Source organism: Aspergillus novofumigatus, assembly GCF_002847465.1.
Source record: "Aspergillus novofumigatus IBT 16806 chromosome Unknown P174scaffold_2, whole genome shotgun sequence".
In the NCBI taxonomy this organism is placed as follows: domain Eukaryota; kingdom Fungi; phylum Ascomycota; class Eurotiomycetes; order Eurotiales; family Aspergillaceae; genus Aspergillus; species Aspergillus novofumigatus.
The window spans coordinates 787,208-807,359 of record NW_020194275.1 but is presented as its reverse complement, the minus strand read 5'-3'; the positions used below and the strand labels follow the sequence as shown (position 1 = coordinate 807,359).

The window sequence follows — 20,152 nt, the reverse complement described above, 5'->3', positions numbered from 1 at the left end:
CTGGTTAGCAGACTGTATGCCTGAGGCAGCAACTGTGTCGGGCATGCACGGGAGCCGCAAATGGTCAATCATGACAGCAACCGGGGAAAACCTGAGGCATCCACAACCTCACACCACCCGCAAAATCCTAGCGGCAGCCGGCTTGTCCTCTGACTTCCAACCTCGCCTACGTCTTGCCGTCGTCCTCCACTCCCCTCAAAAGGCACGTCAGTTCAACCACCCTCCCCTCCCATTTCATTCCTCTCGCAATGGCGTCCCTGTCTATCTTCCGTGTTGCGACACGCGCCGTCCGCCCTTCCGGCTTCATCAGAGCTCCTCAATTCCCCGGTCCCGCGTGCAGGTCCCGGCTGCTCTGGCCCTCAGCCGTCCTAGCTTCAGCACCACCACCAAGCGTCTGTCCGGTGCCCACGAGGATGAGACATACGAGGAGTTCTCTGCTAGGTATGCTACCACTATTAGCCAGCCATTGGATGCGATTTGAGCGAGGAAAGGCACGAAAGGGCGATCGCAGGGAACTTCTCCCCCGGATCGGATTAATACTTGTGATGCCGATTCCCGACTTGGACAAGCAGCCGGTTAATTCTGGGAGATTGTCGTACTGACTCGGCATTGGACAGATTCGAGAAGGAATTCGACGGTGTTCAGGATGTCTTCGAGCTCCAGGTAAGCCTGACCTGACCCGCTCGCACATACGGCAAATTCGTGTCACATCACCATCCGCTCCTCGAAATCATATGATGAAGAGTAGCAACTCGCATGGGTCTTCTCTCTTCTCCATGATATGTGACGCTGATGGATTATCCGCTACAGCGTAACCTCAACAACTGCTTTGCCTATGATCTCGTCCCCTCCGTCGAGGTCCTCTCCGCCGCCCTGAGGGCTGCCCGCCGTGTCAACGACTTCCCCACTGCCGTCCGGATTTTTGAAGGTGCGCCTCTGCCCCAATATCATTCACTGCTTTTCTTTCCACATACAGACACTCATGTATTGTGCTTGAACAGGTATCAAGGCCAAGGTTGAGACTCAGGACCAGTATAAGCAGTACCTCGAGAGCCTGGAGGGTCTGCGCCAGGAGCTCGGTGTTGCTCTGCGGGAGGAGCTCTACCCCAACGAGGAATAGATGCGTTCGCTCCAGACAAAACGCCCGCAAGAACTCTGTCTCTTTATTAAGTTGATAAGATAGGAAAGCTGTATACATACTTTAGAATACAGTTGGAGAAGGTCTCCACGGTCCGGTTGGTTGCTTAATTATCCATTTCTGACCTGGTGCCTGTCGATTCGGGGGGTGAATGGAGGTGCACATGTGTTTTTCTATACCAGTGCTACTATTATAAAGCTTGTGACGTTTGCGTGTACTCTGTACTATTGAGGATAGCGAAGGAATCTGAGGGGTTGTCCTTTTTCTACGCTCTCCAAGTAAATGTCCGAACTCATGACGTACATTCGACAGAAGCGACCAAGAAGAAAAAGTCTTTGATGTACAAATCCCATTAATTTCTTAGTACATGGAGATCGGGTTGGATATAAAAATATAGGTACAATGAAGGCCGGTCCAGCGATCCTCTCAAGGTAGCAACACACGGCTGACATATAAATGACAAGCATTAAGACAAAGAAGATACAACAAGAAACTCAGAACCACCCCCTGGGAACGCCACTATGATCTTGGAAAAAAAGGGTTTCAAGCACTCATCGTCATCAATGCTGGGTCTGATATATGGTGTGGGTCATGACAGTTGCCTCTGCAGTTATACACATTGCATTCCATATGATGAATCTTCAGAAATTAAGGAAGAAACATTTTCGCGGGTCAATGCATCCCCACATGCTTAAAGTAGCTGGGTCTGCAGTCTTCCTTGGCGAGGAAGGGTGCGCCCGCGTAGAATTGCCCAGGGGTGCATTTAGAGCACTTGGGTGAATTGGGACAGTTGTAGTAGGGAATGTGATTGTATCCAATGTCACGGAACCTGGGAAAGAAAGTGAAAGTTAGCTCTGAGCGTCGGCTCGATCAAGAAATAACATACCAGTGAACCTTGGCTGCGTCCGCAAACAGTCCCAAACCAATCGAATGAACTGGAGCGTCGCCCCATCGCTCGTAGAAGAAACCACCGGCACGGTCAAGATGGTTGAAGTAGGCATCGTACTGCTCTCCTCTGAAGAAATCCAAGTCACCGATTTCAAAGTTCGACCAGAAGTGGCAGGTAGAGTATCCATTCGCCGCCTCCGTGTGGTCTGGCCGCAGTGAGTCGTCCGTCAACCATCCCATCATGTTGTTGCTGGAGAGATAAGAGGGGTTTGCAGCCAGGAACTTCTTAGTCTCTGGCCAGAGGGTGGGAATAGTTTTGGGATCGTCGAAAAGATTGATGGTGAAACCATAAGTAAGGTTTCTATCCTCCATGAATCGGAACACATCGTAATCAACGTTGCAGAAGAACTGGACCTTCGGCTCAACACGCCAGTAGTACTTGTAGTCCTTAAGGGCGGGATGCTTGTAGAACATGCCACTGTTCCACCGGCACATTTGATGATACGAGAGCTTGTCGCTGTACTGAATCTTCTGCTCAGTCAGAATCGCCGCAGACTCGCGGAAGAGTTCCATGTTGATCCATTCCGGAGGGTCCCAGTGTTCCTTTGGCACTTGCTCTGGACACTTTGTCAGGTTTCTTGCATTAAGTAGAAATAAGATTGGGCGCAAATACCGTAATAGCACTTGGCCTTCGTCTCTGCTTGTGTGCGCTTTTTGAATTCTTCCGTAAAGGGCTTGTCGTTGAAGAAGATCCAGGGGTAATTGAATTTGCCATTCCATGTCCGCTCCAAGTCTTTCATCGTCGGGATAAGATCGTCCAGCTCTTCATTACGGACGAGGGAAATGAGAGCAGCGTTCGTGCGGGCGGAATGGGCGCTGTTGGGGGCATAGTCGTTGCTGTCGGCTCGCCATAAATGACCTTCGGGTTCGCCCGTCGCTGTAAAGATAATTTCATCAGTACGTGCGAGAGTCACGGAATTGAGAAGGGAAGTATTTAGGCAAGGATTCCAGAGACACCCAGGTGAGACTCACGATCTAAAAGGGGATCTCTCTTCATGCCATTATACTCTTTTGACCCCTTACTAATGAAGGATGGGCCGTGACTTTTGTTGACCTGAAAGATCAGAAAGAGGCACAGTAGAATGCATGCTGCACCTAGCATGCGTATAGGCCTCGCCACAGCCATCTTGACTGCTTGATTGCGAAAACCGATAGCCAGGGGAAAGTTAGAGGAAAATTGGCTGCTGTCGTCGACTTCTTCCCTCCTCTGGCGACTCTATCTCTGTCGGACCAGATGCCGCTTAACCAGAAGAGGAATAGTGTGATAATAATAAGCAACACGTCACGTTCCACGGAGCAGACGGAGAGAGAACATTCGTCTTGACGTCTACAGGCCTGGATGCCGCGTAACCCGGGCTTGATCCAAGGTCCTAGGAGCCACCAGAAGGGGTTGTCGATGAAACAACGATGGGGTATCCTCGGGGAATATTTCTCCTGACTTCCAATTGCTACGCTTACTTGTTGCAAATGCAACACGCGTCGACATGACTCTCCCCGAGGATATTGGTGCGCTAACGGATGAGCTAATTTTGGCTATCACAAAGATCGATCCGACTGTATGGGGTGCTATCATTGCTTTGAGCGCTCCGCTGTTGCTAACGTTAGCATCTAGAATACGTCACGACTCAAAACCCTAAAGCATCGTGTCGAAGACACGTTCAAATCCGCCTCTCATGGCCGGACTGACCAGTTTGCGGTCTCAAAACAGTTAGAAGGCCTGCAGGAGAAATTCCAGGTTCTCAATAAGGATGATCTCGCGGACGCACTCCGGAGTCGCTTGACTGAATTAGATGAACACCATAGCTCATGGTTTCCCGAAATACTATCTTTCCTTTTACAGCTCTCTTCTCGCCCTGCTGTGTTCTCGCGGGTAGACCGACTCCCAAAGCCCAAGGTTGATGAAGACGCGAAGCAACTCTCCTGGACGGAGTTGGATGCTTTGGGATCCGCGTATTGCGATGAAGATATCTGGGAATGTGTAAATTTTGGCGCAGATTCCTCGTCCGAAGAAGAAGATGATCTTGCGTCTTCGGGGCGCAGTGACGCCTCAATCCCTCAGACTCTACCTTCCAGTCCCATTGCCTCCGAAGAAGACTATGAAATCCCCGATGAAGTATTTTCTCCTGGAACGGATGTGGTTCTTGTGGACTCCGTTAGGGAGGCTCAATTCTGGAGGCCTAAGAAACATGCAGAATCCAACCAAGTCGAGAAGGTTTCCTGCCGTGTGGTCACGGAGCTCCAAATTGTAAGAGAAACATTGTTCATGTTGCAGGGCTTGCCTACGTCTTTATTTTGGCGACTCGATGACAGTATCGAGGTCGATCGACGGTATACTCTTACACACACTTCGGCCGAGGCCCTAACCTCGCTTTTGCGGTCATTCAGCATGGTTGGCGCCAAGCTAGATGTTATAAGACGCTTCATCAAGGTCACCCAGGTTGTTCCCTATATGCAAACCTTCCACCGATGTGTTGAGGACCGCCTAAACCAGTTCGACGCCTTTTTGTCGGAAGTGCAAACTCAGTGCATTTCGCAAGGGGCGACTTTCACCGTCAGCCTCCTACAATTGGCCGAAGATGCCCGCAGCGCATCAGCGATGCTCGTGCTTCTGGCCGATCTGATCTCCAATCTCAAGTATAACTCTCCAGACGACGGTGTACGGTGTCTTGACCTATTGTACGATGTGGTATGCATGAAGCAAGCTACAGGGGACGATGACGAGTTCAGATTTCTGGCAAACTTGTTCTTTTCGTGTCTCGAAACCTACATTCGTCCGATCCGTCGTTGGATGGAGGAGGGACGACTGGATTCAAGCGAAGGGATATCTTTCATCATAGACCAACGTGACGATAAAGATCTGCGGTGTCTTTGGCGCGAATGGTATGCTGTGGACGTCTCATTTGGGCTTCCACAATTTATGAGACCTGTTGCTCAAAAGATTTTCACCACGGGTAAAAGCATGGTCTTTGTACAACACTTGAATGCGCTGGAGACACTCGAAGACTCGAAGACGATTCCTCTTACCTTGGAAAGCATCTATGGTGATGACTCCAGCTCCTTACTCTGTCTTCCCTTTGCCGCCATATGCGAGTCCGCTATAGATAAGCTCGTCGAGGCTAACCACTCCTTTGTGTCCGATCTGCTGCGAAAAGAGCTTGACCAGCAATGCGGACTCTGGAAATCACTTCAAGCCTTGGAAAACATCTACCTCTGCAAGGACCTGAGTGTGTCCGCTATTATCGACAACAAGGTCTTTGACCTCATGGATCGCGGCAGAGGCGCCTGGAGCGACAGGTATCTCCTCACCGAACTCGCACAGAGCGCGTTTAGCAGCATGTCTTTCATCGACCACTCAAGGATAATTGTCCGCTCTCATCAAGATCCGCAAGGGCGCAGCCGCTCAGTCAAGGCCCTCAGAACCATCTCGTTCGATTACATCCTCCCCTGGCCTATCGCAAACATCATCCCTAAACACGCCATCCAAACCTACCAGCGCATCTCGACATTCCTGATGCAAATCCGCCGAGCAAAACACTTGATCGTAAAACAGCGTCTGAAGTACACCGATGAGACGGACGAATTCTCCCATGACAGGAGCAGCAACGCATTGAGCTACTCTCTTCGGCACCACATGCTCTGGTTCCTGAACACCCTCTACAGCCACATTACGGACTTTGTCATCTCCTCAGCGACAGAGTCCTTGCGCAAGTCCCTCTCGGCCACCAAGGACGTCGATGCGATGATCGCAGCGCATCGCGCGTACCTGTCCTCGCTGGAAGACCAGTGCCTCCTCTCCAGCAATCTATCGCCTCTCCACAAAGCCACAATCAGCCTCCTAGATCTCTGCGTGTACTTTGCAGACATCCAAGCGACACGCTACGGGGACAAGCTGTCCGATCAGAGAACACCGACCAAATACGCCAAGTTTTCGCAAAGCAGAAAGAGTCTCAGCAGGAAGCTTCGGGGTACATACACTGACGACGCGATGCAAAGTGATTATGACGATGATGACGATGACGACGATACACAAGACGAGACGGACGAGGATGTTGGCAATACCACCGGCATTTCCTTTTACGAGGCACCCTACGCGCATCGACTGAGGGATATCAAAGGCCACTTTGACCAGTTGCTTGCATTTCTGACCGCTGGTTTGAAGGGTGTAGGACGTGTAGATGGTCAGATCAGTTGGGAGATCCTGGCTGAGAAGCTGGAGTGGCGTAAGAAGCGGATAGCTGTTTAGTGCTCGGCTTGATCTTAAAAAAGGGAGGTGCGATGGTTCTACTGTAATGATATGATCTTGCTATGATATCCACGTTGTTTTGCTGTTCAATAGTTAAGAGGTCTACATAACTAGAATATGAGCGATATGGCTTGCTCAAGGAGTGCAATTCGTAATTGACAAATTGAGAAACGCTGTAATTATGCTTGTATTGCTGTTTGAATTCATTATAACAATTTGATTTGATCATCCTAAGGCATCGGACTCATCATGCAGAACATAGGTGTAGATATTTTATATACCAAAACGAAGTAGTACCTTCCCGATCAATTTTGGTTTTCGCTGTACATCACACATCACGCCCAATTTTGGGCCACTAGAGACAAAGAAGAAAAGTCGCAAAAAGGAATCTACACTTTTTAACCAACCCATCTTCTGGCACTGAAGAACACACGGCCCCATGGACCGATGTCACCCCATTCTTCGGCATTAGGAGGCAGCCAGCTGGCAATACCGCCCATCACGGTCCGCTCGGGGTGAGGCATGATGGCGAGGACACGGCCGTCGGCGCTACGAATACCGGCAATACCCTCGGGACTGCCGTTGGGGTTGAATGGGTACTTCATGGTTGGCTTGAGGGTAGCGTTCTCGACGTACTGGACGGGGGCCAAGCCTTCACGAACGAAATCCTGAGCTGAGGTGCCGGGAGCCGCAGCGAACGACGCGCGACCTTCTCCGTGAGCGACGGCAATAGGGAGCGAGGAGCCGTTCATGCCGTGGAGGAAGACACTGGGGTTGGCGGGGTCGGGATCAGAGATACGGACCATGCAGACACGGCCTTCGTACTGCTCGCTGGCGTTGCGTTCGAAGCTGGGCCAGTTGGATGCGCCAGGAATTAATTTCTTGAGACGGGAGAGGAACTGGCAACCGTTGCAGACACCGAGGGCGAATGTGTCGGGGCGCTGGAAGAAGTTCTGGAACTCAGTGCGGGTGTTCTCGTGCAACAGGACTGACTTGGCCCAACCCTGACCGGCACCGAGAACGTCACCGTAGGAGAAACCGCCACAGGCGGCAAGACCGACAAAGCTGGAGAGAGATACGCGGCCAGAGATAATATCGGTCATGTGGACATCAACGGCAGAGAACCCAGCCACATTGAAGGCAAAGGCCATCTCCGCTTGACTGTTAACACCTTGCTCACGCAGGATAGCCACACGTGGCTTGTTGCTGAAGGGAGACTTGAGGCTGGTGAGAAGGGGCATGGCCCGGTCCTTCGGGTCGAAGGTGGGGTTCCATGACAGACCGGGGTCGGTGTCGTCCAGGATGTTCGAGAATTCCTGTTCCGCGCAGGCAGCGTTGTCACGGATCTTCTGCATGTGATACGAGGTGGTAGCCCAGGTCTGCTGGAGGTTTGCGCGGTTGTTGCGGTATACCAGACTGGCCTTGTGGTAGATGGCCAGGTTCTGCTTTGGCCTTTCGGAGACACGACCGATCTTGTGGATCAAGCCAGCAGGGGGACCGCAGGTGGCGAAGCAAGAGCGGAACTGAATCTCATGCTCTTTGCGCACCTGGAAGACCGCACCCAGTTCTTCTGTGAAGAGGGTCGACACAAGATCTTGTGTGCTGTTTGTGGGGCAGATGTTGTCCAACATGATTTCCACACCGCAACGTCCGGCAAACATCATCTCCGCAAGAGTAGTGAAGAGACCACCATCTGATCTGTCGTGGTAGGCCAGAACGATGCCTGACTCCTGGAGCTGCTGAGTAGCGTCGAAGAAGTCCCTGAAGATCTCCACATCGCGGAGATCAGGGCATTCATTTCCAACCTGGTTGAAGACCTGAGCCAGGGCCGAGCCGCCCAGGGTTTTGCGGCCAAACGAGAGATCAACGAACATCAGAACGGTCTCACCGACATCCTCAACGCTGCGGAGGGCTGGTGTCCAGGTCTTACGGAAATCACCGACGGGCGCGAAGGAAGAGATAACGAGGGACATAGGGGCAGTGACCTCCTTGGACTCCTTGGTGGCTTCATCGGCCCACTTCATCTTCATTGACATGGAGTCCTTTCCAACGGGAATGCTGATACCAAGTTTAGGACATAATTCCATACCGATAGCCTCAACTGCCTCGTAGATGGCGGCTCCCTCACCGGGGTGATTGCTGGCGGACATCCAGTTGGCAGAAAGTTTGATATGGTTCAGGCGGTCGACCAAGTCCGCAGCAGCAATGTTCATGAGGGACTCCGCAACTGCCATCCGAGCTGATGCGGCCGGAGAAATAAGAGCAAGAGTTGGCCTCTCGCCCATGGCCATGGCTTCGCCAGTCTTCATTCCTTGAACCAACGCAGTGGCCGTGACGGAAACGTCAGAGACCGGGGTTTGCCATTTTCCAACCATCTGGTCCCGAGCAGTAAGACCACCCACGGTCCGATCGCCGATTGTGATCAGGAAGGACTTGGAGCCTACAGCAGGCAAGGAAAGGACACGGTTGGCAGCCTCACTGATCAGCTCGACGCGGTTCGGCGCAAGGGAAGGAAGGTAGCTGGTAAGACTTGCATCGACGGCGGGGAGTTTCAGTTTGCGGGTCTCCACAGTTCTCGTCATCCGAGGAGGCTTGCCGAAGAGGACTGACAGAGGAAGGTCAATTGGTTTGGGATACTCGGTGGAGTCTCTGTCAAGCAGGATGAGTCTCTTGTCTTCCTCAGAGCCACCTTCACCACGGCCAACGACCGAGAAACCACAACGTTCACGATGAGCGATGGCGGTGAATTTGTTCATGCTTTCTTCGCCAACTGCGAGGACATATCTTTCCTGGGCTTCACAACACCAAATTTGCATGGGGCTCATGCTCTTATCGGCGCTATCAATCTCACGAAGCTCAAAAGTGGCACCGAGTCCGGAATCGTGAATCAGCTCGGGAAGCGCGTTGGAAAGTCCACCGGCACCAACGTCGTGAATGAACTTGATCGGGTTGTTCTCCCCCATGGCCACACAAGCATTGATAACCTCCTGAGCTCTCCGCTGCACTTCAGCGTTGCCTCTCTGGACGCTAGCGAAGTCCAAGTCCGCAGATCCTTCACCAGACGCGATGCTGGAAGCGGCGCCTCCGCCCAGTCCAATAAGCATGGCAGGGCCTCCCAGAACAACGAGGTAGGAGCCGGGCTTGACGGCCTCGGGTTTTTTGATAGCATGCTGTGGTCGGACTGTCCCAACGCCACCAGCAATCATAATAGGCTTGTGGTAACCACGAAGCTCAGTCTGTCCCTTACCGACGTCAATCTGTGTGAGGAGAGTACGGAAGTATCCAAGTGTACAGGGACGACCGAACTCATTGTTGTAGTGAGCGCTGCCAATGGGAGCCTCCAACATGATGTCCAAGCTGCTCGCAATGTGGTTGGGCTTGCCAACATCGAGCTCCCAAGGCTGCTTCAGATCCGGAATCAGGAGATCAGAAACGCAGTATCCAGCAAGACCGGCCTTGGGCTTGGAGCCTCTGCCGACTGCACCCTCATCCCGAATCTCTCCACCCGAGCCGGTGGCAGCGCCAGGGAAAGGAGAGACGGCAGTGGGATGGTTGTGAGTTTCGACCTTAGCCAGGAAGTGGACAACCTCCTTTGTGTGGTTCCATTCGCCGGTGAATGGGTCGGGAGCCCAGAATGCGGCGTTGGGTCCCTCAAGTACGGCGGCGTTGTCACTGTAGGCGCTAACGGTGTGTTCGGGGTGCTTTTTATGCGTGTTGCGAATCATGGCGAAGAGACTGTTTGGCATCTGCTTGCCATCGATAACCCAGGAGGCGTTGAACTGCTTGTGACGGCAGTGCTCCGAGTTGACCTGAGCGAACATGAACAGTTCGACATCAGTAGGGTCACGGGCGAGAGGGCCATTGGGCCCGTAAGCATCTGCGAGATAGTCAATCTCCGATTGTTCCAATGCCAACCCTAGCCGTTTGTTCGCTTCTTGTAGTACTTCTTTGGGAGACTTGTCGCTGCCGTGAAGGGGGATCGTCTCGAGGGGCTGAGGAGCATGTTCGGAAAACATCAGGTGCAGGTCGGGCTCGGTTTGGCTGAGCAATTGGGTCATCCGATCATGCAGAATATCCTCGAAACCAGGCTTGAACTCTTGCGACTTCTCGCGAAGACATGAGATCTTGATACCCCGCTCAATGCGCTTCACATACTGACGCAAGCCACAAACATGCGAGATACCAGTAGCTTGGGAACTCCAAGGGGAAATCGTTCCAGTGCGGGGAAAGACATAGAAGACATCGAAGGAACCGTCCTCGGGGCTGAATGAGGCGGGAACATCAGTGATATCGCCGTAACGGAGCAACTGCTCCAAGACGCCCTGTTGCTGAGCATCCAAAGGTCGTTCAGCATGGACGTAGTGGATCCACTGAGCTCGAACATCCTGGGCCCCGATGCTGGCTGCAATTGCCCGTCCACGAGAGTTCGAGAAGGCAACTGAGCCCGGGATGGCCAAGTATGTGGAATTGGTGGATGTGGAGGCCATTGTGAAGTGGCACCTTTGGTCCCCTTTTACTAGTTTTTTTCTGCTTCCGCGGGCAACAGGATGGCGAACCTGAGGAAGACAGGGAGACAGGGAGATGAGAAAGAAGTATGTGTGTTTCTCAAGTCTTCATAGAAGTGTCAAAGAGACACTTCCAACGAGAAGAATCGACTGGAGCACCACAGCGACGGGGCGTTGAGCTGCTGGCCGTCGTAAAATTACTCTCAGTTGAGTCAACTCGAGTCTTTTGGGGAGGCGTCGAAATTCCAACCCCGCGCTAATCCCTTTTCGGCTTATCTCCCAGCGATCTCTGCTTATCAGTCATGTGACTCTTTGGGAGAAACCTTGGCCCGTGGATGCCTCAGGATGAATTCAGCACGTCCTGTTTTTCTGTCCTTGAAAGAAATTAAAGCAGCTCATGAGTTCCATCTTCGAGAGTCGACATCATTCGCATCTTGTTCAACGTCTAGTGTCCAGGATTCGAAGCGCCAAGTGAGTTTGTTACTACTGAAGCTCAACGGTCACGGCACCTAGCAGGTCTTCTGTTTGTGTCCACTATCCCGCATTATTTAGAGAGGTAGTGGAGATGTGTGAGACATGGGGAAGCCGAACCGGTCTTCTAATTAGGGGCGGTATTCAAATTGTCAAAATGTCAGTGGTTTTTGGCGGATTTGTTAAGGTGAAACGTTTATTATTTAACTTATTTTAACCCCCTTTTTACTAGGAATTTACTAGTGATTTAGTGTCATGGGGCTGCGGCCTAGGTAGGGTCAAGGCATTAGAAGCATGTTCTAGGCCGGGTTTGATTCCATCATTATAGATTTCTAGTAGAATCCTGATGATCTTGGGTGAATCACTTATACAGGAAGGTTTAATGAAGGAATGGCCGAATTTCTCCATTCGGTAAGCAGTAATCTAATTCAACAATTGTGCTGCATTCGATATCACGGCCTGACTGTAACTGAGGGAGCGTCTTGGCAGTCAGTCCAAATATATTTGGGCGCTTCTGAAATATAAAACGATGATACTTTCTCTCTTAGACCATGAGGAGTGAAATAGCCATGAAACTCGGAAGAAATATCAAGCACCCCATTTCGCTTCTCCAGCTTCTTGCTCCCCCTGTCTCCGTTGGCCCAGCGTTATGGTCAACCTTCGTTGTTGAGGCCTGATTGCGCCCAGCTGTGGGAGGGTAAGGTCCAACACACCCAGCAGATCCTGTGGCAGCTGAGTTTTGGCCGGGCTCGGTGCACATATGTTTTCGCGGGTCAACACACTCGGACAGAAAACCTCCGTTGTTGACGCCGATATCATCATCGGCCACTGGGACGGCGTCTGACTTGAAATACACGTCACATATGGAGGTTGTGACGGGCTGGCCACCTAAGTTGGTACTGATAGTAGACTCATAGGTTGTGACGAGCAGAGCTAAATCGGACTCGGTTGCGCGCGGGACCAGCGAGCTTGGTACACTAATTCCGATGGTATCTGTGTAGGTAAAGTCGGTTAAGGTGCAGGTTTGCGGGTTGGACACGGTCACCGGAATGTAATAGTTTGTCTTGATGGAAGGTCTTGCAGTGGTTGTTGGCGGAACAGTCAGGATAGGGAGATTGGTTGGTTCCGTAGGGAGCATAAGATAGCTGGTTGTAACGTTGATCACAGCGCGTCCGAAACCATTTTGCGTGGCAACAAGGTATTCAACTCTCACATTGGTCGAGGTGGATATCGGGGAAACAGACGCCGTGGGGTAGACGGTGCTCTCCACAATGTAGTCTGGTAGTATGCCTGTAGTGATATTGCGAACAATGAGATGCTGTGTTACAGTCCAAGTTCCAAACGTAGGCCGGACGACCATCGCCAGGAAGGTGATGAAAGCCTTGAACACCATGGTAAGAGGATCGCTGGAATCTTCTAGGGTTGGGTTTTACTATGGGAAACAATAAGCTTCTAGGCGCTATTTATCATTGCGTTTAAAGCAGCTCGTATTTGGATTGCTCTAAGTAGTGCCGGGAGCACTCATTTGCAAGAAGACTGTAGGCGTCAAAGTCTTTAGGGCTCGAATCTCATTTGCAGTACCGATCCCTCCGAAGGCTATTGTCCCTTGAATCTGCTAAACAGCGGACCTGAAAGTTCTCTGCAGGGGACATACACCGTAAAGTCTGCTCCAGGGTGCACCGGCAACGCCACAATGGCCGTTGCCAGTTGTTCACCTTCGGGCGGGACCCAGAACATGGAATGGTGGCTAATAAGAATATCGACGACATGATTTGTGACCTTTGACAGGCTCTAGAGAGGGGTTCGGCAAGGTTATTGGCGAGGATAATGTTATGCCTAGTTGACGAGATGGAGATGCAGGCAGGAGGAGACGGTTTACTGTGACATGGAGCGATAAGGCTCTCCACACAGGCGAGCTACGGGGCTTAATCGGACACGGACAAAGGATTTCCAGCAGAATGTCAGAGGATACTAACAATAGACGTGCGGGTTCTGATTCGTCGAGGCTTCTATTATCTACTGAAAAGCTGTTTTTCCTAAACTCCCTCGTTGAAGTTGTTGTATATCTCAGGCATGTATTGAGCGTTGTATGTAAGTAAGCGGCATATGGGTAAAAGGGAGGCTTCAGCCATAGATGTGAATAGCCCATATACCCTCGCCACGGAGGTCTTCTCCCAAGTTGCTTGAAGACATTTACCTCTTACGGAAGGCGAGCTCGCTTTACCATATTGGGAGAAACGCTCCGACGTCACATCAGCCTTCCGATGCCAAGAATTATTGGCGGCGGGAGCTTCCTTGGTGGTGGCTCTTTGGCAGCAAATTTTCTCGCCAACAACATTTATGGCCGAGTGATAACTAGGTATAATGATAGCATAATTGCAGTTATGCCAGTCTTTGAAACCTTTGTTCAACTTACAAGCTGGATAACTGTGATATTCCATATCTATGACTTTTGCCAAGAAACAGTCAAACATAAGATGTTGCTTCGTAACCTACACAGTTTGTAGGTCCAGGATACAGTGCAAGCTAATCAGACCCACTTCGCCATAAGCAGCTAACTTGACCAGGCTCATGGCTGAGAGGGAACACTGAACCAGCCCTAATAAGTGACTGATAACAATTCCTGACTGACCTTGGTGGTACGTGCTCTCTCTGAGCCGAGCTTCAACAAAAATTGCAGCTTACATAAATTGATGATAGAGACGCTCACGTCCAATGACAGAATATGGATTCTAACTATCAGAGGGACAACTGGTCATGCCGATTGAAGAATTCCCACTAGGAGCACTCCGTTGAACTAACATTCTGTACGGAGTACAGCTAGCTGTATTTACCCGTCTCTTTTATCCTCTCTTCTTATATCGAAAGATGCGTCCGAGGGTGATTTCAATGCCTACCTTGAACGGACTTGCGCCATAGGCTATCAATCAAATGTTTGCCTTGATCGCCTTTGTTCCTTCGTTCTTGCCTCATCCAGATTTGGGATGGTCTAGTGGGCGAGAAGATTTACCCTTGAGTAGGCTGAGTGTCTGCCCAACTAAATAAATGTCAAGTATAGGCTCTAGTCTAGACTCCATCTAGTATAGAGAGATAGAGACATGGAAAAAAGCATCCATGGTTGACAGCGGGATGTCATGATAAAGCAGTGGCCTCGAGGCATATTACCTGAAGAGGTTAGTAGGTCCACTGCCAGATCGGGCAACCGAGGGACCGCCGAGGCAGATTCGGGACAAGCTGCCGTCCTTGGTATCATGCTCTATGATGTTGACAATGGAAGATCCATTATTACTCCTTTCTTGCATTCTGGCCCGCCGCCCTCCCCGACTGGTCCCACAGGTTCAATCTCAAATGATAAAAAATGGATCGACTCAGCGGTATAAGTACTTGCCAGGATCCTCCTGGATGTTTATCTCCCGGCTACCGACCGTGCTCAGTACTACATCTCCATCCCAACTAGGATATCTGAGTGTCGCTAGTGCATAGCTCGACATGTCGGACCAACAACACCATCAGGATGCCACGCGAACCCTCTCCCTGGGAACTGGCCAGGGTCAATTCGATCCCTTAGACCTTCCCCTCCGCCAAGTAACCAATGATGCGAACATGGAAGAGTACACCGCGGAGACTGCGACGGGAGAGATCATCAAGCCAGTCAAATCTTCCGCTACCGGCAAGGTAGAGGACTGGAAGCTGGTCACTTTCAAAGTCGATGATCCCGAGAACCCAAAGAACTGGTCCAAGGCCTACAAATGGTACTGCACTATGGTCGTCTCGCTCACATGTTTCGTCGTCGCCTTCGCCAGTAGTGTGATCACGGCCGACCTTGAAGGGCCATCCGAGGCGTTCAATGTCTCTCATGAAGCCAGTCTTGTTACGGTTACGGTCTTCGTCATTGGGTTTGGTGTCGGTAAGTCTCAATGAACAGAATCACTCGGAGCTTGACCCATGCTGATTGACTTCAGGCCCTATGGTGTTTGCTCCTCTTTCGGAGATGGTTGGACGCAGGCCTGTTTACGCTGTTACGCTCCTGCTTGCGGTTATCTTCGTCATACCTTGCGCGGTTTCCAAGAATATCGGTACCCTTATCGTCTGCAGAGCTATCGATGGTATCGCGTTCAGTGCTCCAATGACGTTGGTCGGCGGTACCCTGGCTGATATGTGGAGGAATGAGGAACGTGGTGTCCCCATGGCTGCCTTCTCTGCCAGCCCTTTCATTGGTCCTGCCATCGGTCCTCTTGTCGGCGGTTATCTCTGCCGCGCTGGTTGGAGATGGCTTTACTGGATCCAGCTCATTCTGGCCTTTGTCGCCTGGGTACTGATTACTTTCACTGTCCCGGAGACCTATGCGCCAATGATTTTGCAGAAGAGAGCAAAGAAATTACGGAAGACAGAAAACGATCCGAAGTATGTCACGGAGACAGAATTGGACGCTCGCCCCATGGGAGAAAGATTGCGTATCTTCCTCATCCGCCCATTCCAACTCCTGTTTTTGGAACCCATTGTTCTGTTCATCTCCATTTATATGTCCGTATTGTATGGCTTGCTATACATGTTCTTCGTCGCGTAAGTTGACACTGCCTTGCGAGATTTTTCAAGGACTGGACTGACAGCTCATTTCTAGCTATCCCATTGTCTACCAAAAAGGAAAGGGATGGAGCTCAGGCCCTACTGGTCTGATGTTTATTCCTTTGGCTATTGGTGTCTTGTGTAGCGCTGCCTGTGCTCCTTTTGTCAACAAGCACTATCTTACACTTGTTAAGAAGCACGGTGGAAAGGCTCCAGCTGAAGCGCGTCTGATACCTATGATGCTTTCATGCTGGTTTATCCCCATTGGTCTCTTTATCTTCGCCTGGACATCATACCCGAACATCCACTGGATTGGCCCTTGCATTGGTGGCTTCCCCGTTGGATTTGGCTTTATCTTCTTGTACAACTCCGCGAACAACTATCTCGGTACGTTCCCTCCAATTTCCTCAAAGATGGTATAGTACTAATTGCTATTCCAGTGGATACATACCAGCATCAGGCAGCCTCTGCTCTTGCCGCAAAGACTTTCCTCCGTTCCATGTGGGGTGCTTCCACAGTATTGTTCACTGAGCAGATGTATGACCGCTTGAACGACCGATGGGCCAGTTCGTTGCTAGCCTTCATTGCACTCGCTTGCTGCGCAATCCCCTACGTCTTCTACTTTAAAGGCGCGTCTATCCGTCGTTATTCAAAGTTTGCCTTCGCCGACGACGAGGAGCAGCAGGGATCGGGAGAGAAGCACTAGAGATCTTGGATGCATAGCTCCCTGCTTAAGGGTTCGAACTTTCGAGAAAAAAATGCTATTCCATCCCGATACGTCCTTTACTAATTTCCGGTCGGTTTATTATGCATGTTTTGCTAGGGTTTGTCTTTTTGGTTACGATTCCGGTCCTCTGAATGGCATATAAAAAAAGCGGAGTCCTCTGGGTTGGTTTTCGGAAGCATTGATAGATATCATATACCAATTGCAATAGAGTTAGATTAGTAGATATTTTTATTCAACTAGAAAGGTACTTTTTCTATTCCTTTTGCTCCTATGTGACTTATTTGCTTAAGGTCTGGGAACATCGCCATCATTATTTCATGTTCGTGGTCAAGACGTCATCCTTTTCCTCTTTTGGAATTAGGGTTGGGCTTCCCGCGCCAATCACGTGCCATGCAGATTGCTGCTTAGTAACATCGGATTCTCCAACTCGGCAGCTCAAGGCCGCCTGCACCACGGCTTCTTCCAGATGCGACTGCTACCGCGCAGAACGCTGAGGACTGTGGCTCTGAACACTTAAATCTAGGTCTGTTACTGGAAAGCGATGTATTTCTCTTGACCTGACTCCCTGACGCTGCCGTCGATTGATACATCTCGCGCCGCATCCGCTCCTCCGCTTTCCTCCATGATCTCCGAGGTTGGCTCAGCCGGATCTCTCATCGAATCTTTACAGCCACAGAAACGCACACGGCACTCGGGAATTTCTCGATAGAGCGCCGATCTTGATATTTCTAAATGGCGTCCCCCTACCAAGCCTCAATGTCATTCTCACCGTCCGCAGCCGGCTCCGACATGACCGCCGCTGCCTCCCGATCTGTATCCGACCTCCCGCAATCCCAAGTTGACGCGATTATCCGAACAAAACGAAAGGCGCGCGAACCCAAAGCCTGTTATCCCTGCCATGCACGCAAAGTTAAATGCGACCGCAATCTTCCGTGCGACGGCTGTGTCAAGCGCGACCATCCCGATATCTGCTCGTACGAGCGGCCGTCGAAAAAAAGGATTATAGCGAGTTCAATCCCTCCGTCATACAATAACAGCCCCGCCGGAGCCTCTCAGCCCGGTGTGGCGGAGCATACGGTGTCAGCTGCCCAGGAGGAGCCTCATCTGCAGATCAAACAGGAGGCCGGGGCAAGTCGGATTAACTCCTTAGGATCCGGGAACCGTATATCCATTGCGCGGGAGGAGTGGGACAATGTTCGCAACAGGCTGAAGGAGATGGAGAAGACCATTTCAAACCTACGAGTTGGACTGGAACGGGCCGAGGAGGGCCCCGGTGGAATGCTGGAGACGGGCAGTGCGCATAGCGCTGATGGGAGTAATCGGTCCAAGGTTGCTTCTCCGGAACGGGAGGGCATTCATGCAGCAAACACGTTGGGCGAAGGCACTGTGCACTTGGGATCTCGATCCGTCCTTGCGTACATTCTCAACAACAAGTCCGGATCTGATCAGCTCCAAGCTCTCCTTGAGGGTGGGATCCTGCCGAAGTTGGGTCTCGACAATGAGTCCGCCACATATCCGTTCGTTGATCTGTGGTCTTCGGATATGTCGACATTTGACGTTAGCGCAGTCTGTAGTGCGCTTCCAGGTGATCAGCAGTGCAAGGAGTCAGTTCTTTACCTTTGGCTGGGATGTTATGGGCCTCGTTGAATGCTAACAGGCTGGCAGATTTTTCTTCTACTATCGGGACGTCGCAGGAGCCATCTACCCTGTCATCGAAGATATCCAGCAGTTTGAAATGAATCTCGATCTTTTATTACGGAGTAGAGCATCTATGGGTGGCGTATACCGAACGGACACGGATCAAGCACAGCGACCTTTTGGTGTGACGATAGCCTACTTGGGTCTGCTCTTCGCCGTGCTGGCCTCCGGCTGTCAATCATCCGACTTGCCTGGGAAGGAGAGAGAACTGACTTCTCAAGTCTATGGTATGTTGCAACTTTACACTTGCACGGTCATTCTAACTCACTGAATCTAGTTTGCTGCTCCTACCAATGTCTCCGGATGACCAATTTCCTATCGCAACCTACCATAGAAGCCATTCAGACTCTGTTGGTGATTGGTAACGTGTTGTCGTACAATATGAACCCTGGTATCTCTTATGTCTTACTTGGTGAGTGAATAAGGCAGCTTTTCTGAGCTCGTTGGCTGACTGGCGTTAGGTATGACACTTCGTATGGGACTTGCGCTTGGTCTCCACGTAGAATCAAGTCGCTTTTCACTAGAGGAGCGCTACCGTAGACGACATGTTTGGTATAGTCTCTCAATTTTAACCAAGGGCTTCTAACATCCTGCTAATGCTGTCTAGGTGGTCTATGGCATGGCAGGACAGCCATTTCTCTCTTTCTTACGATCGACCGTCAACCACCGCCGTCAGTCAGCCGGATATCGCGTACCGCGAAGACTCGAAGCCCGGAGAGCTTTCGTACTTTGAAACTCTTTGCCGAATAATCTCTCTGGCCCTCGAGGTCGTCCGCTCGCGGATGCTTAGCTCTCACTCGCAAATGAGCTCCAAAACCATACAAACTTATAAAGAAAGGATTCAACAAATTATGATTGAAGCAAAACCGCATTTGCGTGACCGCAAATACTGCCTTTCATCCACAGATCATTTGGAGAGGGTTGTACTGAAGCTGCATTCTTCCTACTTTTCTTCCGAGCTGCTGCGTCCAGCACTCAAGTCCCCACCCGAGTCGAACGATCCAACTACCCTCAGCATGCGCGCTGACTGTGTGAGGAATTTGATGACAACTGTCGAGGCATACATCGAGATGCATACAATCAGTTCTCATGCGTCACGCTCCTGGATTACTTTGCAGCGAGCGATCAGTTCAATGTTCCTTCTAGCAGTCACTGAGGAGTCTAAGACGGACCCTCAGTTTTGGACCCTGTTGCGCCAGCTCAAAAACATCATCGGCGAACGCGCCAATGAAGAAGGCACCTTCGGTCCAGGTCCTGCCACAGCCGGCGGCACGGCTTACAATACGGTTCCCGGAGCTGCGGATATGACGGGGACTAGTCCTGCTACTCTTGACCCGACCTCTCCAGAGTCTGCGCCCATACCGCTTGAGGCGCAGACCCAGTGGGCTAAGCCTTTAACCAAGACCTACCGTGCTTTGGAAAAGCTAGAAGCTGCGTTCTCTTCCCTAGGCAACCGCGCTGCCGCTCACAATGGCAGCTCAGCATATCGGAACGCCTCCGCGGGTTCAGCAACCGCAGCTAACCTCGTTCCTCCTGTGACCGTCGGTGCTATGACACCCAGCATTGGGTCGCTGCCGCCTCCGACGCCTGAAAGTTCCACGAGTGGGGAGTGGACCATACCGACCATCCTTGACCGCGCGGCCGAGTACATTCATCCTCCGCTTTGGAGCTGATTTTGATGCGTTGGACAACATGTTAGAAGCATGATAGCTCTCCTACGATATCGAGACATTTTTTGCATTAGTAGGGGTTTATGGGTGTGCACAGGTTCCGCGATGTCATTATCTGCTATTTTCAGATTTATCAACTATGATCTGTCTGTTGGGCGTTTGACAGTTGGATGGCTTCCATGTTAT

At 51.1% G+C, this 20,152-nt stretch overlaps 7 protein-coding genes across 7 annotated transcripts; 4 read left to right on the top strand and 3 right to left on the bottom strand.

Moving 5' to 3' along the window:
- Positions 1-333: 333 nt before the first annotated feature.
- Positions 334-1,487, top strand: P174DRAFT_438339 (cytochrome c oxidase subunit VI). The gene is made up of 2 exons (XM_024826518.1): positions 334-928; positions 1,002-1,487. The coding sequence occupies exons 1-2, from the start codon at positions 793-795 to the stop codon at positions 1,118-1,120; spliced, it is 255 nt and encodes an 84-aa protein (XP_024685161.1). The 5' UTR covers positions 334-792; the 3' UTR covers positions 1,121-1,487.
- A 57-nt stretch (positions 1,488-1,544) lies between these two features.
- P174DRAFT_438337 (glycosyltransferase family 15 protein) lies at positions 1,545-3,263 on the bottom strand. The gene is made up of 4 exons (XM_024826517.1): positions 3,059-3,263; positions 2,700-2,963; positions 2,025-2,643; positions 1,545-1,967 (listed from the first exon to the last, which is right to left on the bottom strand). Exons 1-4 carry the CDS (start codon positions 3,210-3,212, stop codon positions 1,811-1,813), a joined length of 1,194 nt encoding a protein of 397 aa, XP_024685160.1. The 5' UTR covers positions 3,213-3,263; the 3' UTR covers positions 1,545-1,810.
- Positions 3,264-3,570: 307 nt separating this feature from the next.
- Positions 3,571-6,451, top strand: P174DRAFT_383895 (putative gamma-tubulin complex component GCP5; the record flags this gene model as incomplete). The annotated part of the gene is made up of 2 exons (XM_024823185.1): positions 3,571-3,642; positions 3,699-6,451. 2 exons carry the CDS (start codon positions 3,571-3,573, stop codon positions 6,327-6,329), a joined length of 2,703 nt encoding a protein of 900 aa, XP_024685159.1. The 3' UTR covers positions 6,330-6,451.
- Positions 6,452-6,500: 49 nt separating this feature from the next.
- On the bottom strand, positions 6,501-11,030 carry P174DRAFT_438335 (phosphoribosylformylglycinamidine synthase). Its single transcript, XM_024826516.1, has one exon. It carries the CDS (start codon positions 10,814-10,816, stop codon positions 6,728-6,730), a length of 4,089 nt encoding a protein of 1,362 aa, XP_024685158.1. The 5' UTR covers positions 10,817-11,030; the 3' UTR covers positions 6,501-6,727.
- An 863-nt stretch (positions 11,031-11,893) lies between these two features.
- Positions 11,894-12,698, bottom strand: P174DRAFT_417586 (uncharacterized protein; the record flags this gene model as incomplete). Its single annotated transcript, XM_024824614.1, has 2 exons — positions 11,894-12,028; positions 12,084-12,698. 2 exons carry the CDS (start codon positions 12,696-12,698, stop codon positions 11,894-11,896), a joined length of 750 nt encoding a protein of 249 aa, XP_024685157.1.
- Positions 12,699-14,623: 1,925 nt separating this feature from the next.
- P174DRAFT_438334 (MFS transporter) lies at positions 14,624-16,829 on the top strand. Its single transcript, XM_024826515.1, has 4 exons — positions 14,624-15,212; positions 15,268-15,868; positions 15,927-16,258; positions 16,312-16,829. The coding sequence occupies exons 1-4, from the start codon at positions 14,795-14,797 to the stop codon at positions 16,575-16,577; spliced, it is 1,617 nt and encodes a 538-aa protein (XP_024685156.1). The 5' UTR covers positions 14,624-14,794; the 3' UTR covers positions 16,578-16,829.
- Positions 16,830-17,330: 501 nt separating this feature from the next.
- Positions 17,331-19,969, top strand: P174DRAFT_364979 (putative C6 transcription factor; the record flags this gene model as incomplete). Its single annotated transcript, XM_024822032.1, has 5 exons — positions 17,331-18,202; positions 18,264-18,523; positions 18,574-18,708; positions 18,758-18,848; positions 18,904-19,969. 5 exons carry the CDS (start codon positions 17,331-17,333, stop codon positions 19,967-19,969), a joined length of 2,424 nt encoding a protein of 807 aa, XP_024685155.1.
- Between the last annotated feature and the right edge of the window lie 183 nt (positions 19,970-20,152).

Coding starts and splice junctions, on each gene's coding strand:
- P174DRAFT_438337 (XM_024826517.1), bottom strand. CDS start 3,212: ATGGCTGTGGCGAGGCCTATACGCATGCTAGGTGCAGCATGCATTCTA. Junction 2,964..3,058: donor GAGAGATCCCCTTTTAGATC/GTGAGTCTCACC, acceptor TTATCTTTACAG/CGACGGGCGAACCCGAAGGT. Junction 2,644..2,699: donor GAAGGCCAAGTGCTATTACG/GTATTTGCGCCC, acceptor CAAAGTGTCCAG/AGCAAGTGCCAAAGGAACAC.
- P174DRAFT_438334 (XM_024826515.1), top strand. CDS start 14,795: ATGTCGGACCAACAACACCATCAGGATGCCACGCGAACCCTCTCCCTG. Junction 15,213..15,267: donor CGTCATTGGGTTTGGTGTCG/GTAAGTCTCAAT, acceptor GATTGACTTCAG/GCCCTATGGTGTTTGCTCCT. Junction 16,259..16,311: donor CTCCGCGAACAACTATCTCG/GTACGTTCCCTC, acceptor TTGCTATTCCAG/TGGATACATACCAGCATCAG.
- P174DRAFT_438335 (XM_024826516.1), bottom strand. CDS start 10,816: ATGGCCTCCACATCCACCAATTCCACATACTTGGCCATCCCGGGCTCA.
- P174DRAFT_438339 (XM_024826518.1), top strand. CDS start 793: ATGGATTATCCGCTACAGCGTAACCTCAACAACTGCTTTGCCTATGAT. Junction 929..1,001: donor TGCCGTCCGGATTTTTGAAG/GTGCGCCTCTGC, acceptor GTGCTTGAACAG/GTATCAAGGCCAAGGTTGAG.